At 38.6% G+C, this 13,740-nt stretch overlaps 1 protein-coding gene across 1 annotated transcript in view; it reads left to right on the top strand.

The window, feature by feature from the left end:
* The window catches only part of PIEZO2 (piezo type mechanosensitive ion channel component 2), a 306,402-nt gene that overhangs the window by 230,845 nt on the left and 61,817 nt on the right, over nucleotides 1-13,740 (top strand). Inside the window, exons 18-25 of the mRNA XM_071554837.1 lie at nucleotides 2,636-2,868; nucleotides 5,803-5,963; nucleotides 6,894-7,070; nucleotides 7,241-7,366; nucleotides 9,351-9,551; nucleotides 10,580-10,784; nucleotides 10,928-11,029; nucleotides 11,469-11,634. Coding sequence (XP_071410938.1) covers nucleotides 2,636-2,868; nucleotides 5,803-5,963; nucleotides 6,894-7,070; nucleotides 7,241-7,366; nucleotides 9,351-9,551; nucleotides 10,580-10,784; nucleotides 10,928-11,029; nucleotides 11,469-11,634 — 1,371 coding nt within the window. The remainder of the gene's footprint in view (nucleotides 1-2,635; nucleotides 2,869-5,802; nucleotides 5,964-6,893; nucleotides 7,071-7,240; nucleotides 7,367-9,350; nucleotides 9,552-10,579; nucleotides 10,785-10,927; nucleotides 11,030-11,468; nucleotides 11,635-13,740) is intronic.

Below are 13,740 nucleotides of genomic sequence, written 5' to 3'. Positions count from 1 at the left end.
TGACCTTCCTATTGGTACTTTATTAGAGTTTTACTTAAATATAGGTCAGTTTATGTCCTTCTAGGACATATTGATGTTTAGTCACCTTATAGATTTGAATTTCCTTTTAGTATATATGCTAGCTTAAATGCGAAAATAAAAAGTCCCCAAAGAGGTTATTTGCAACAGCCAACATGACCCAGAAAACAAACCAAATCCTGGGCTGCATCAACAGGAGCATGACCAGCAGGTCAAAGGTGCTGATTCTCCCCCTCTATTGTGCTCTTATGAGACCCCTTCTGGAGTTCTGTGTTCAAGTCCGGTGTTGCCAAAATAAGAAGGGCATGGAACTGTTGGAGCAAGTCCAGAGGAGGGCCACAAAGTTGGTAAGAGGACTGTAGCACCTCCATGATAAAGACAGTCTGAGAAATTTGGGGCTGTTTAGCCTGGAGAAGAGAAGGTTGCATTGAGACCTCATAGCAAACTTCCAGTATCTGAAGGGGACCCACAGGAAGGCTGGAGAGGGACTCGTCATCAGAAACTGTAGTGATAGAACCAGGAGTATTAGGTACAAACTGGAAGAGCGGAAATTTAGGTTAGATACATGGACAAAATTCTTTACTGTGAAGGTGGTGGGGCACTGAAACAGGTTGCCCAGAGAAGTTGTGGATGCCCCAAGTCTGGTAGTGTTCAAGGCCAGGCTGGATAATGCCTTGAAGCAACCTGGTGTAGTGAGAGGTGTCCCTGCCCGTGGCGGGAGGGGTTGGACCTAAAGGATCTTTAAGGTCCCTTCCAACCCAAACAATTCTATGATTCTATTATTCTATTTTCAGTACTCAAAACTACTGAATACATTCTTGAAAATACCAGATTTTCAGATCATCAGACACTCAAGTTCATTGCCTGATATATAATGAGGAACTTTAGTCATAAATGTAGCTAAAATTTGTTCAGTGAGATTTTTTGATGTTTGACTGTCTTGTTAAACTTCTAATTTTAATACACCTTTTCTACCTTTTGGCAGTTGGCACAGTATTTCTACTTCAGGACTGTTTAGTCAGATTTCTGTAGTTTTTCCTTCATTTGAGCTACCAAGGTTTCCATCTTGAAGAAACTGCAACTCCCAAATATTTGAAAAATAATCTTCTTGTTTGACTTTCTCATTAACTATGCTCTTAATTTCTGAAGGTCGGAAGGAAAAATCTAGATTTTTAGGTTCTTGAACTGTAAAAATCCTAGGTAAAATCAGCAGAATTTCCTGTCTAAATGGTTATCAGCCAGAATTTCACATCATGAGAAATAAATCCCTGATATGGTACTGGAGTACATTAGAACAGTTTTACAAGTGCTTGAAAGTATGCTGTGTGTAATAACTTCAATAGCTAAACTAAGCATTTAATGACCTAATCATATAGATATATAATGCCAAAGGGAGACTTTCTTGAAAGAAGTCATATTCAGAGTTGCTCTTTATGGCAGTAAGCACTATGCTCAAGAAAGCACTTAAAATCAGGGAATTAAGAGAACTGGGATTTTCAGCAAGTATGGGAGGTGAGTCCCAATTGCACAGCTGTGTGAGGAGAAAAAAAGAAAATGTCTGAAACTGTAATGAAATGTCTCTTGTCTCATTAAAGGAAAGATAAATCCTGAATAAATCTCAGAAAAAAATGGCACTGTGGCACTAGAGAAATACCATTTCCATAATAAATCAGTTGTATCCCTGTTTTGGTAGTCTGAAACTTACTAATAGATTTAGATACAGTTAGAAATTAAAGAAAAATTGTCTGTGAGATGTAGCAAAGAGAGACAGAGGTTGAATGGCATTGTTAAAGACAGATATGATAAAATATTCTGAAGCCAAAACCATGGAATTTTTGCTTTTGTTTGTTCCCAAACTTACAGCTGGAAGAAAATTAGCAAATTCCTTGGCTTTCCAGCTGCATCTTTTAATTGGAAGAAGGTGGAACTACATTGGCAGTGATAGGTCAGATACTTGTGATGGTTCAGCTGCATTACTCACAGCATGATAGAAGCACTGACCATGTTTAGCACTGGTGTAAATAGGCTGTGTCCTTTCCATCTGTGCTGCAAATCCATGTTTCTTTATAGAAGCACCCTGTGAATGTCATGATGGCATGCTCTTGGCATCAGAAGGCTTCCGCAGATGAAGCAGGAGAATGCTTTATGACTTGTGATATAGCATGACATATTTGTCAATGACCTTCTTCTGTAACCCCTCTGTTCTCATCTCCCTTTTTCTTTCTGTTCCAATTACTTTGAGCAGCCTCAAGAAAAAAATACCAAACCACCAAAATGAGTAAGTCCCCTATGAAGTCATGAAATGTTTCCTCTTAAATAACATCATTTCATGCTTCTACATCTTAAACTCTGACCATTTTCTCCATTGGGGAAAATGTCAAGTTTAAGTGTCAATACCACTCATTACTAACCATTAGTATCTGAGTGAGATGTAGTAACTAAGACATTCCAACTCAATTTTCAGTGTATGTTTGGAGAGAGTACCAAAATCATTAACTTCCACTTCTAAGGCATTTTTCATGAACAGTTTATTTTTTTTAATTATACAGTTTGAAAAAGAGAAAGACTATGATGTCATTACTCCTCAGTTTGCTGACATGCTGCTGTTTACCAACAGACTGGTCCACCAAGACGGGAGCCTGCCAGACATAGCTATGATGAATTTAACAGCCGGCAGAGAAAAGGACGAGGGTAAAATGCTGGAAGAGGCTGGTGAGAAAAGAACGGAAGAGCCAGAATGGGAGGGAGGGAAAGAGAGGGTCAAAAAAGGAAAAGAAGAAAAGGAAGATGAGGACAAGGAAGATGACTCTGAAGATGAAGACAGTGAATCAGAGGAAGAAGAAACTACAGGTAAGCTCTGCAGAATGCAAATTTTGCCTTCCTCAGCCTTAATTAGCAGTGGCAACCAGTGATTTTGTTGTGGTCACCCCTGTTAACTTCAAGCATCAGTTTTTCCTTCTAGTTTTATATGCAGTCTGAGTCAAAGAGCCTGAACTGAGCAGATGGCTATTTGTCAGTTATTCAACAGGCTACAGGATCTTCTAGGGAAAAATCATGCTGTTTCTGTAGGATGCTCAGAGCAAGAAAACCAAAGAAATTCTGCCTCTTTCTTCTAGGTAGTCTGAGTTGAATTATTTGGAGGCTACCCCAAATACTAAGAACCCTTGCTGAGTGAAATCTCCTTACAACAAAGAAAGTACACATATATATTTAACATCTGATACTGCATGCTTTCAAAACACACCTCTCTAGAAGTCCCAATGGTTTTGCTTCATTATTTATGTGCACATTAGTGTCATTTTTTTCACTTCTGGATGTGTAATTGATGTCAGATGACCATAAAAAAGCTTAAGGGCATACATGGGTAAGGCTTATATTGTCATCCTTGATATTGCAAGGATGAATTCTTAGAATGAATTATTTCCATAACTCAGTCTGTAATATGAGCCAAAAGTGAAACCAGGGAAAAGCATTTAACACCCAAGGGTGCTATATTCTTTCGAAGTGCCTTACTGCAAATTTAGTTACTCTTGCCAATATTCACAGGACTATGACACATAAGCAGGGACAGGGTCTTTGTAAAGGCAAAATTGCAGTGCATCTGGCTTAGCTGCCCCAGGGAATCATAGAAGCATTTAGGTTGGGAAAGACCTCTTAAAATCATTGAGTTCAATCCTTAACTTAGCATGGCCAAGTCCACCACTGAAGCGTGTCCCTAAGTGCCACATCTACACATCTTCCAAATACCTTCAGGGATGGTGATTCTACCACTTCCCTGGGCAGCCTGTTCCAGTGCTTGAGTCTGAGCTGAAAATACTTACCTTTCCAGGCTGGAATATCTGCCCTCAGAGAGGTGTTCATGGGCCATGGGAACCTTTCTTGGCAAGCTTACATGTGGTCTGTGAGGGTGGATAAGCCTGTTGCAGTCTTCCCTGCATGCTGGAAGGGCTTTGGGACAGAGGCCAGCTGGTCGAGGTTACTCTGTGCATGATACATGCAAGCAGGAAAATGGGGAGCTGCAGCCAGTGGGGCTTGGACATAACACAAGGTGCTGCTTGCCACGTGTGAACCATCTTTAAGCTGCACATGCATTTATTTCTACTGAAGAGTTATAGTATTTTTACATAGCTGTGTGACTGGAGCTTTGACATTAAATGTGTTCACATGTGCAGTCTTCAGTGTTGTACAGCCTTTCAGTGAATGCATTCAGGCCTGTATTTTATTCCCCATGTGCATATTGCCAGGCCATGCTAGACCTTATCTGCCTGCTCCACTTAACAGCCACTGTCTGGATATATCTTGCATGATGCAACACCGCAAATGAAAATAAATGCAATAAAAGAATGGTGAGAACATCTAATTCTGTAAAGGCTTTCCTTAAATACAGTCATTGTGCTTATAAAAACACACGTAGGATTAGAGTTCTGTAGCTTTATTAATTTCTCCAGCATAATTATGTGTTTGTGGAATTTACATCACTCAGCATTTTATTTAGAAATTTCTAAGTGTTTTTGGAAAAAATAGGCAGAAATAAAAAAAATATGGACTTTGGTTTTGAGGTATTCTAGAAGTCTGCTTTTTCACACAAGTGTGCATGTGTTATTCACACATATATGCACAGAATGACCACCTTGTTTGCTTTATATATGAAATAATGTGGTAAGTTGAAACACTTTCATATAGAAGGTGGTAATTCCTTTGCAATTTTACCAGCCTAGACAATGATGTGTTTTGGTATCACTTGCAAATTTTTCCATCTCTGATAGTAACTGTAACAATGTTCTCACAGCATGCAAAATCCTTCCTAATCTCCAAAGTGCTTCCGAATCCCATAATATACTGTGAAGACTTTATGCTAATATATACCAGTCTAGTGAAACAGTTTATAGCCAGCTCACAAAGTCAGCACTTAGAGAATACTGTTCAGCATGTGTATTGTGACATACGCTCACGTATAACAGATGTTGCCACAAGCTTGCTCACTGGGGTAGTATTTGGGAGGATGGCTTTTTAAGCTAAACATCCCTATGAAGGGATACTTCAGGATCTTAACTTGATAAGATCCCCCTCGACTTAAGGATCTTAACTTGATAAACTTTTTCAGCTGAGAGAAATATTCAACTGGAGTACAGATAGCCTTGCTTTTTTAGATGTCTGTCCTGTGATGGCACAGATCATGCTCTAGGAGGCTGTGCTGTTTTCAAGGCAGTTTAGATAACTCTGACATCACAGGCATTTATAGTATAGTTGTCTAAACCCATGTGACAGGAATTCTAATCCCAGTGTGTATGGATCTCTTCCAAGCTGGCTGAAAAGCTTTCTGAGTAGTAGTCTGTGCTTTCTGGAAACAGGCTGGGTCTGTAGCTTCCAAGCATCAAAAAAATTTGTATTTTTCTGAGCTAGAAAAGGACCAGAGCTGGAATTAGTTCCTGAATGATATCTCTAAGCTTAAATTCAGAGATACTGGAGGACAGCAGTCCAAGAAGAGCTCTGATGGAGAGGAATAAAATTGGCAAGGGAGGCCACCACTGCCACCATGCCATTTTTGAAGTGTGGAATCCTTTAAGTGAATGTGGGTCAGAAAGAAGAGCACCACAGCTAAGTGAGCCTCAACCCTATTTTGTCTTAGCTAACCACTGAGCTATAGTTTTTTCCTCCATCTTATCTTACTCTAAAGCTAAGAAGACAAGAAGCAGAAAGCTCATTGTTTCTAGTGGAGTATTCCATTTTACAGAGACCTTCTGTTTCTCCTCTCACAATGGTTCTGCTTGAACACCCCTGCAGACTTAAGGAACAAATGGCATCTCGTGATCGACCGCCTCACAGTGCTGTTTTTGAAATTCCTGGAGTATTTTCATAAGATGCAAGTCTTTGTGTGGTGGCTGTTGGAGCTACATATCATCAAAATTGTTTCGTCTTACATCATCTGGGTCACGGTGAAAGAGGCAAGTAAAATCCACTGTCAAACTCCCAACATCATGGAGGTTTGTCAGCATCTGCTGTACACACCCTACACACCTAAGTGTAGGGAGGTGGCTTCCTCCTGTCAGACCTCATTGAAATTGTGGGATCCAGCTGGGTTTGTCACGTGCTGGGGACCTGCCTTGACATCTTCCACAGTGATTGTCTCAGTCTAGATAGTCTCAGGCCCTCCCCTTTTCTCAGATATTAGTTTTATTAGTCTAATTCTTTGGATGTAAGAAACATAATCCCTCTCCTGCTCAGACTGGCTGTGGGCACCATCCAGGGATGAAGGGTGTAGAAAAGGTTGGGAAGGTACTTGCAGAAAAATTAGTTGAACTCAGTTTGATGCATAAGAAATAAGAATGTGGAACTATACATAAATAAAAAGGGAGCAATGCTTATAACTGTGCTTTTCGTGTGGGCAGTGAGAGTTCTTTATATGACATAGCCATTCTTTGAAAAGAGTAGTTGGACAGGATTCACTACAAAAACAAAATAGAAAACCCTTTTTCTTCTCACATTTTTTGTGGGGAAAGATCAAGAGGATGAAGGTCAGTTGCACAGACACAAAGTTCTCTATTATCTTGTGTTTGTTCATGTATACTAAAGCAGGAGAACCTACATGTGGTCCTTATTTAATGTCTGATGATAGGGAGGATATGGATATGTGGGTCTAACAGCATTAATATTATGTAAGTGATAAAGTTCTTCCTAACCAACTATTGTTTTTCCTTCTTCACTTACCACATTGTTTCACTGAGTATTGTAATGTTTTTTCCAGTATTTTCCTCGAAGTTTCTCCATGTCTCTTTCTTTTGAATAATTCTGTTTTTATTTACTGTGGAAAAGGTCAAACTTTCTCAATTATTTTGTTACTACATGTAATTTCTGTACTGTTTTTGTGTTTTCAGGTGTCTCTGTTTAACTTTGTGTTTTTAATTGCCTGGGCTCTTGCTTTGCCATATGCTCAGTTTCGCCCACTGGCATCAAGTATCTGCACTGTCTGGACATGTGTAATTATTGTCTGCAAAATGTTGTACCAGCTCTCATCTATTGATCCCAAAAACTTTTCCAGTAACTGTACATTGGTGAGTACAAGTGCATATTAAAAGGTTTGACTGCTTCCTTCTTCAGTGAAGAGCTAAAGGAAGCATATCAAGTACTGAAAATGACAATTCACTTGATGCATTACTGTCAATTGTTCCCTCCTCAAGCAGCATCAAACTCATGTTTTACAACTGTGGCATTTTCTTTTTAGCCAGGAGAGAATGAAACTAAGGTCAGTTTAGAAGAACTCAAAACCTCAGTGCTCTACAGTGGTCCAGTTGATCCTGCAGAGTGGGTTGGATTGAGGAAGTCTTATCCCCTTCTTGTGTACTTAAGGGTAACTTCTTTAATTATATGTATTCAAATATTTTCTTATTTTTGATGAAATTGACAGTGTCTTTGAAATAAATAATCTATCAAACACACACACAAAACATGTAATAATTGATAATGGGATGTATAGAGGGAAAGAGGCAACACAAAACCGTATCTGTTACACAGAACACATCTGGGAGGGATTTAATACCAATTAAGATAATCTTTCATTCAGAAGCATGATTTTTGGACTCTACCATCTGTTAAACGCTCTTCCAGAAATGTGATATATAAGAACTCTAAGTAATTAAGAGGTACACAGCTTTCAGGTACCAAAGGACTGGTGGATCTGTTTGGAGTAATTGCCTTAAATGACAGTGTATGCTATAAGCAGTTAATTTTTTTAAGTGCTTATTCCTTAGCCACAATTTAAAAAATATAATGAGTTAAGGGAATAATTCATTCGAACTAGTAAATGGATGTCTTTGGGGTTTTTCTCTTGGTTTCAGTTGATGCCTGTGAGCAATATTTTATTATTCCTCTCTTGATTAAAAAGCTTTACTTACAGTTGAAGTGTGCCAAGTCCTGGGGAAAACCTTGCGTATCTCTTCTTAATTTAAAGAACCTCCAAAATTGTATATGCACAGTTAAAGGTTGTCAGAAATTGAGCAATTGAACAACAGCAAATTTTGATCTAACTAGGTTTATTTGTCATTTCTTCCCTGAGAGCTTACCTCCGTATGCTTTGTTTGTTTTCAGAATACCTGCTAAACTCTGGTAGTCAACACAACAGGTTCTGGTAATGCCCCTGTTTCTTGCTCCATTGGCCTGCACCTCTCACAGTTAAGAATATATGTGACGAAAGCAATTACTGACCCAAGAGTTTTGCATGTAGAATGAAATTGCCTGGTGGTGTCTGCCTTGATGCAGGAGCTTTACAGCTATAAATTGAAAACACTGCAGGATTGGCAATTATTCTAGAAAGGTTTGCATTGAGTTAGCAAAAAAGATGTCTTCTGTGCATACAAAAATTCATTTCAGTTCCAGACCTGTAGGGTCTCAGTGTTTCTGTGATGCTCTTTAATAGCAGGCATTCAAAATGTCTGCAGCATTAAAGTAAGGAGCTCATCTTCAATGGTTTAGGTAAAACTGTCCTGGTGAGAAAAGGAAGCCCAACAACAGGAAGCAAAAATAACTACTAGAAAACCAAACAAAATACAGGCAAACAAATAAACTCCATGGCACCTGTTTAAAGAGATTCTTGTCCCAAGTACTTCTCAGAGAACAAAGAGCTAGAGATTCCATCATCTGCTTCAGCTATGGCTTCATTGAGAGACTTTCTCTGAGCTGATCTTTTTAACCAGCTTTTAGAGTTTGTTAATACCTGTCTTCTATTGAGCATAGGGCAGATATCCCTCCAGAGAGAAATAAAAAAATCAATTCAAAGCCACTCATGACTGCATCCTAATCAATCTGGCTTTGGGATACAAGGAGCTGTGCCTGAGGGAAGATGCAAATAGACTGTTCATATCCAGGTTAAATTTGCTCTACCCAGCATCTGTTTCTTAGGAAGCTAGTGTTTGACAGCTAAACCCCTGCAGATGACTTTGTGAAGTCATCTTTGTGAAGTTTGTATCTTCTAACTCCTGCAAAACAAAGCATGATACCTTAAGAGAACTTACAAAATATGAGAGGGCAAATGGATGGGTCAATGCCTTTTCCCTCCCTTTCTTTTCCACAGCTAGCATTCATTATATTTTTCAATTAATGTTTTTATATGTATCTTCTGAAAGTCTGTATGATTCATCAAAATCCAAGAAGTGACAGAAACCTTACTTTGTTTCAATGATAGTAGCTGGAAATAGCTGCCAGTGCATTCTGGAGTGCAGAAGTGCTCAGGTCTAACATCGGTTTAAGTATTCAAGAGTTTATGCTTATGAGAAAATGTTATAGCTTCTTGTGGTTCTGATTTTTATTTAATATTCTTCTGATTGTGTCTCACACAGAATAATTTACTCATGTTGGCTATTCTGGCTTTTGAAGTTACAATCTACCGTCATCAAGAATACTACAGATGTCGAAATAACCTTACTGCACCTGTGACTAAAACCATTTTTCATGACATTACAAGAGCACATCTGGATGATGGACTGGTAAACTGTGTCAAGTATTTCATAAACTACTTCTTCTACAAGTTTGGTTTGGAGGTAAATCGCTACATACTACTTTTCTTTAGACTTTAGACTATCATTCCAAACCTTTTCATTGTGTTCTTTTTGAATAGTAGCTTGGACTGTATTTAAGATCTGAATGCTTCTTTAGTCATCATTCACATTAGTCATCTCTGTTCCCTTATCTTTTCTGCTTGTTTATGTTTCTTTGGAGAAATAGTGATTTTTCACAAATTTCTGTGGGTTTTTGAAGAAGGCAACTCCCAGGCTAATGCATCGTAATTGTCATCATAATGATGCTCGAGAACTATCTATCATTTGCTACTGATAAAGAGAGTAAACTGTTCACAGCCAGTCTGAGGATTAAGAATGAATGAAAATTAAAAGATATCAGCAAGCTATTTCCCTTGGGAATTAATTTTAAGCTCATCCTAATTTTAGGAGAGTGGAAATCAAAACAGCGTAGTGCACTGAATAAATGATTCACTATGAAGTATTCAGTAAGTTTGAAAACATGCTTTATGGAACTGAGTCATGGGACTGTTTTCAGTGAAGCCAGAGAACAGAAATGCTATAATGCAGATCCCTTAGAATAATGGAGAACTAAAGCTGTCTTATAGGAGTTGACTGGATTTGTCTATCACCAATAGAAGCTGTATGGTCTAAATCCCTTTTCCTTTTGTCTGTTTGCCACATGAAGATACATTTTAGTTGTTGCTAATCTTAATGATTCCTTTTCTTTTTCACATCTGTAAGTCCAATCAAAATATATAGCTGTGTAATATGTGCTTTGCTTGGCAACAACTAAACATTTTGCATATTGGCTACTGTGACAGGGCCCTTTCCTTTCTGTATCTTTAGATATCACATAATGGAAACCTGCTCTAGATAGAAGAGTATCAAAAACTGGGTGTGAGGGTGGAGTGGAGGAGGTTGCTGTCAGTTCCTTAAGTCAGACAGAGCACATCTCCAAGCATTCTGTCAGGATCCACAATACTTTATTATTGCTGCATTGACTAGCCTTCAGCTTGTAAATTGCTTGTGTTTCTTTACTTCATTTCCAGACCTGTTTTCTTCTCTCAGTGAATGTAATTGGTCAAAGGATGGATTTTTATGCCATGATCCATGCTTTCTGGCTGATTGCTGTATTGTATCGACGCAGAAGAAAAGCTATTGCAGAGATCTGGCCAAAATACTGCTGTTTTCTGTCATGCATTATTACATTCCAGTACTTCCTTTGCATTGGCATCCCACCTGCTCCTTGTAAAGGTAAGGACACTTACCCTTTATGGAAAATTGCTGTTGCTTGGTTTTGCAGAAAAGGGATAGAAAATTGGTAAGACTTCAGAAAAAACCTCTGAAGTAATTGTTATAAAGTACTGATTGCATTTTTACATGTTTCTGTCATACAGACTATCCATGGAGAAGTGGTAATGCTAACTTCAACTCAAACATCATAAAGTGGTTATACTTTCCAGACTTCATTGTGAGACCAAACCCTGTCTTCCTTGTGTGTAAGTGTTTTAGCACATAGTTGTAAAGTGTTTATATGTCCTTTGCTTAAAACATTTGTACAGTGTAATTTGAAGCCAGCCTTTTATTTAATCCTCAGTAGCAAGATGACATAGTCTCTGGGAAACAGATTACTAGGCATGAAAAATCCAAAGAATTAGTAATTTCTGCATCTGTTTTCCCTATATCCCATTTCCAATAATGTGATGTCAAAAAGTATGAATTATTTCACTTTTACTCTTTTATTTCTCAATAAAAGTCATATACAATGACAGGTAAAACCAGGTAAATTTCAAATCAGTGTTAAATGCATTGAAAACACAGTTTGGGAGGTTCAAAATGTGGGAAAACAGTCTGGTAACTACATTATAACATATCATGACCACTCCTTATACCTATGTGATAACTGAATTTTTCCTTGCAATCACTACTTTCTTCTAGATGACTTCATGTTGCTGCTGTGTGCATCCTTGCAAAGGCAGACATTTGAGGATGAAAATAAAGCTGCAGTGCGAATCATGGCTGGAGACAATGTGGAAATTTGCATGAATCTTGATGCAGCATCTTTCAGCCAACATAACCCTGTTCCTGACTTCATTCACTGCCGGTAAAAACTGAATCTTAAACATTGGAAAATACAGCGCATCCTTTTTGTAAAGTTCTTCAGTGTAAACATAATTCCCAAGTAACTCTTCCAATTTTCCTTGGAATTTGTATTCATGTATGTTCCCATCTAACATTCCTTGTACTGTATGAGTCAGCAGATAGTTCACTTCTGAGTAATCTGACTCTGGTTTAGAACAGGACAGATGCAAATACGCCTTCCTAAAACTGATGATTGTTTTCAGTGCTCCCCAGAGGGATATTCAGTGCAAAATTTGCCTGAAAGCTTGTATTCATGGAATCATAGACTTGTTTATGTTGGAAAATACCTTTAAGATCAAGTCCCACCACTGTCTTAGACAACCAACACATTGTGAAATATTCACCTTTAGGTCACAAGTTCCTGCAAGCTTTCTTTGGAATATATGGATTTAGGGAGTTTGAAAAAAAAGGTGGTTCAGCTGTTTAGCTCCATCTTTTACAACTTCAGAAGGAATCTTGTGTAGTGGTTTGGCCTAGGTAGGCCTTAATTCGGCTTAGATTAGACCTTAATTTGTGTAGGCCCTGATGATGCTAAATAGATTAGGAGGGACAGGTGTCAGCTGACTTAAGCAACCAAAGAGATGTTTCATATCAATTGATATAAAATCAAGTATAAAAACAGTGTGGGGAGGAGTTATCTCGATCTTTTGCCCATGGCAGTGAGTAGACCTGCTGTGCTGTCCTACGAGGACTAGGCCTTACCGCCGCTTACCGCTACTTCACATCAGTTTTATCTTAGGCAAGTAAACATTTTTATTGTTAATCTCTCCCTTTTCCTTGCTGGGTGTTTCCTGGGAAGTGTCTTTTGGGGTGCTTTGTGGGGATCTGGTTTTGGTGGAAAGTGGAGGATTGTTGTAATCTTTCCAGTTGTTCCAGTTTTCCATTTTTTTTGACCCTCCCTTTCCCTTGGGAGTGGGGGGGTGGATGGGTCTCTGTGACCCTGTAGTTGGTATTTGGCATTTTACCAGATTACCCTACTACATCTTGGTAACCAAATTTGAATTTGCTTCCATGAATACCCTGCAGGGCAGCATTTGTGGTGAACTTCAGTGCTTTGGTGGGTTCCCCCAAACCACAGATGTGGTAGCAATAATCCATCACAGTCTGTAGCTTCCCATGTATGTGTTCAATCCCAAAAAGTCATCATTCATGTCCTGTCAAGTTGTTGTCTAAGCACAATCAAAATAATACTCTAATATAGGAGACTGTCTTTTGTGCTATTTCATCTAGGCATAAGAACCTTAAACGTGTCTTGGAAGGACAACTTATATGTCTTCCTGTTTCTGAGTATTGAATATGAGGTTGTTGAAGAAGGTGAATAATATATAAAGGGGCAGAGGGTGAGGCAGTCTGTTCTCAATAGTCTTCAAACAATGAAACTGTTCCTATGTGATCATTTCAGTGAACACAGATTAGCTGAGCTCTTCTAAATTGTGCTGGGCATGCTCTTAATTGCAGTTGTCTCTGAAAGTTTGTGCAGTATTACAAGAATAAATGGGAGGAATAAGATTTCTTAGTTATGGTATTCTGGCAGACTTGATATGTGAATGCATGTTACCAATAGGTGTCTGAATGTCAGGAATAGAAAAATGTCTAGAACTAATGTTCAAAAAAATCTCCCTTTTGCTGATAAAATTTTTCTTTTACCATAGAAGTGCTATTGCCAGAAGCCCTCCTCAAGATCTTTAATCTGATCCTGCTATTTCTGTTACAATTGGTGCCCAAATCTATCTTGAAATAGTTTGAAGAGGACAGTGTTGAAACATTCAATTTACTTATTTGTCCAGAGATTGACGGTCACTACTGGACAAAGATTGAACAGTGCTCCCCATTGAGAATTTCCAGTCTAGACAGTGGACCCAGTGCTCTCGATTTGGTAACTTAAGCAGAAAGAAGTATTAACCTTTCTTCACAATGTTCCATCAAGTGGAAATGCTTTCTAAAAGACATCTGACAAATAGGTTCAGGGTAAGAGGAAATGTAGCGGGGATTACCTGAGGTTTTTCTTGCCAATGAAAGTGGTGTCTATCTTAGCAAAAGCTGATGCAGCAGTAGCATCAGGCACACT

This window comes from Pithys albifrons, chromosome 4 (genome assembly GCF_047495875.1).
Source record: "Pithys albifrons albifrons isolate INPA30051 chromosome 4, PitAlb_v1, whole genome shotgun sequence".
Lineage (NCBI taxonomy): Eukaryota > Metazoa > Chordata > Aves > Passeriformes > Thamnophilidae > Pithys > Pithys albifrons.
The sequence above is the reverse complement of the archived record's forward strand: the minus strand, read 5'-3'. Positions and strand labels throughout refer to the sequence as shown.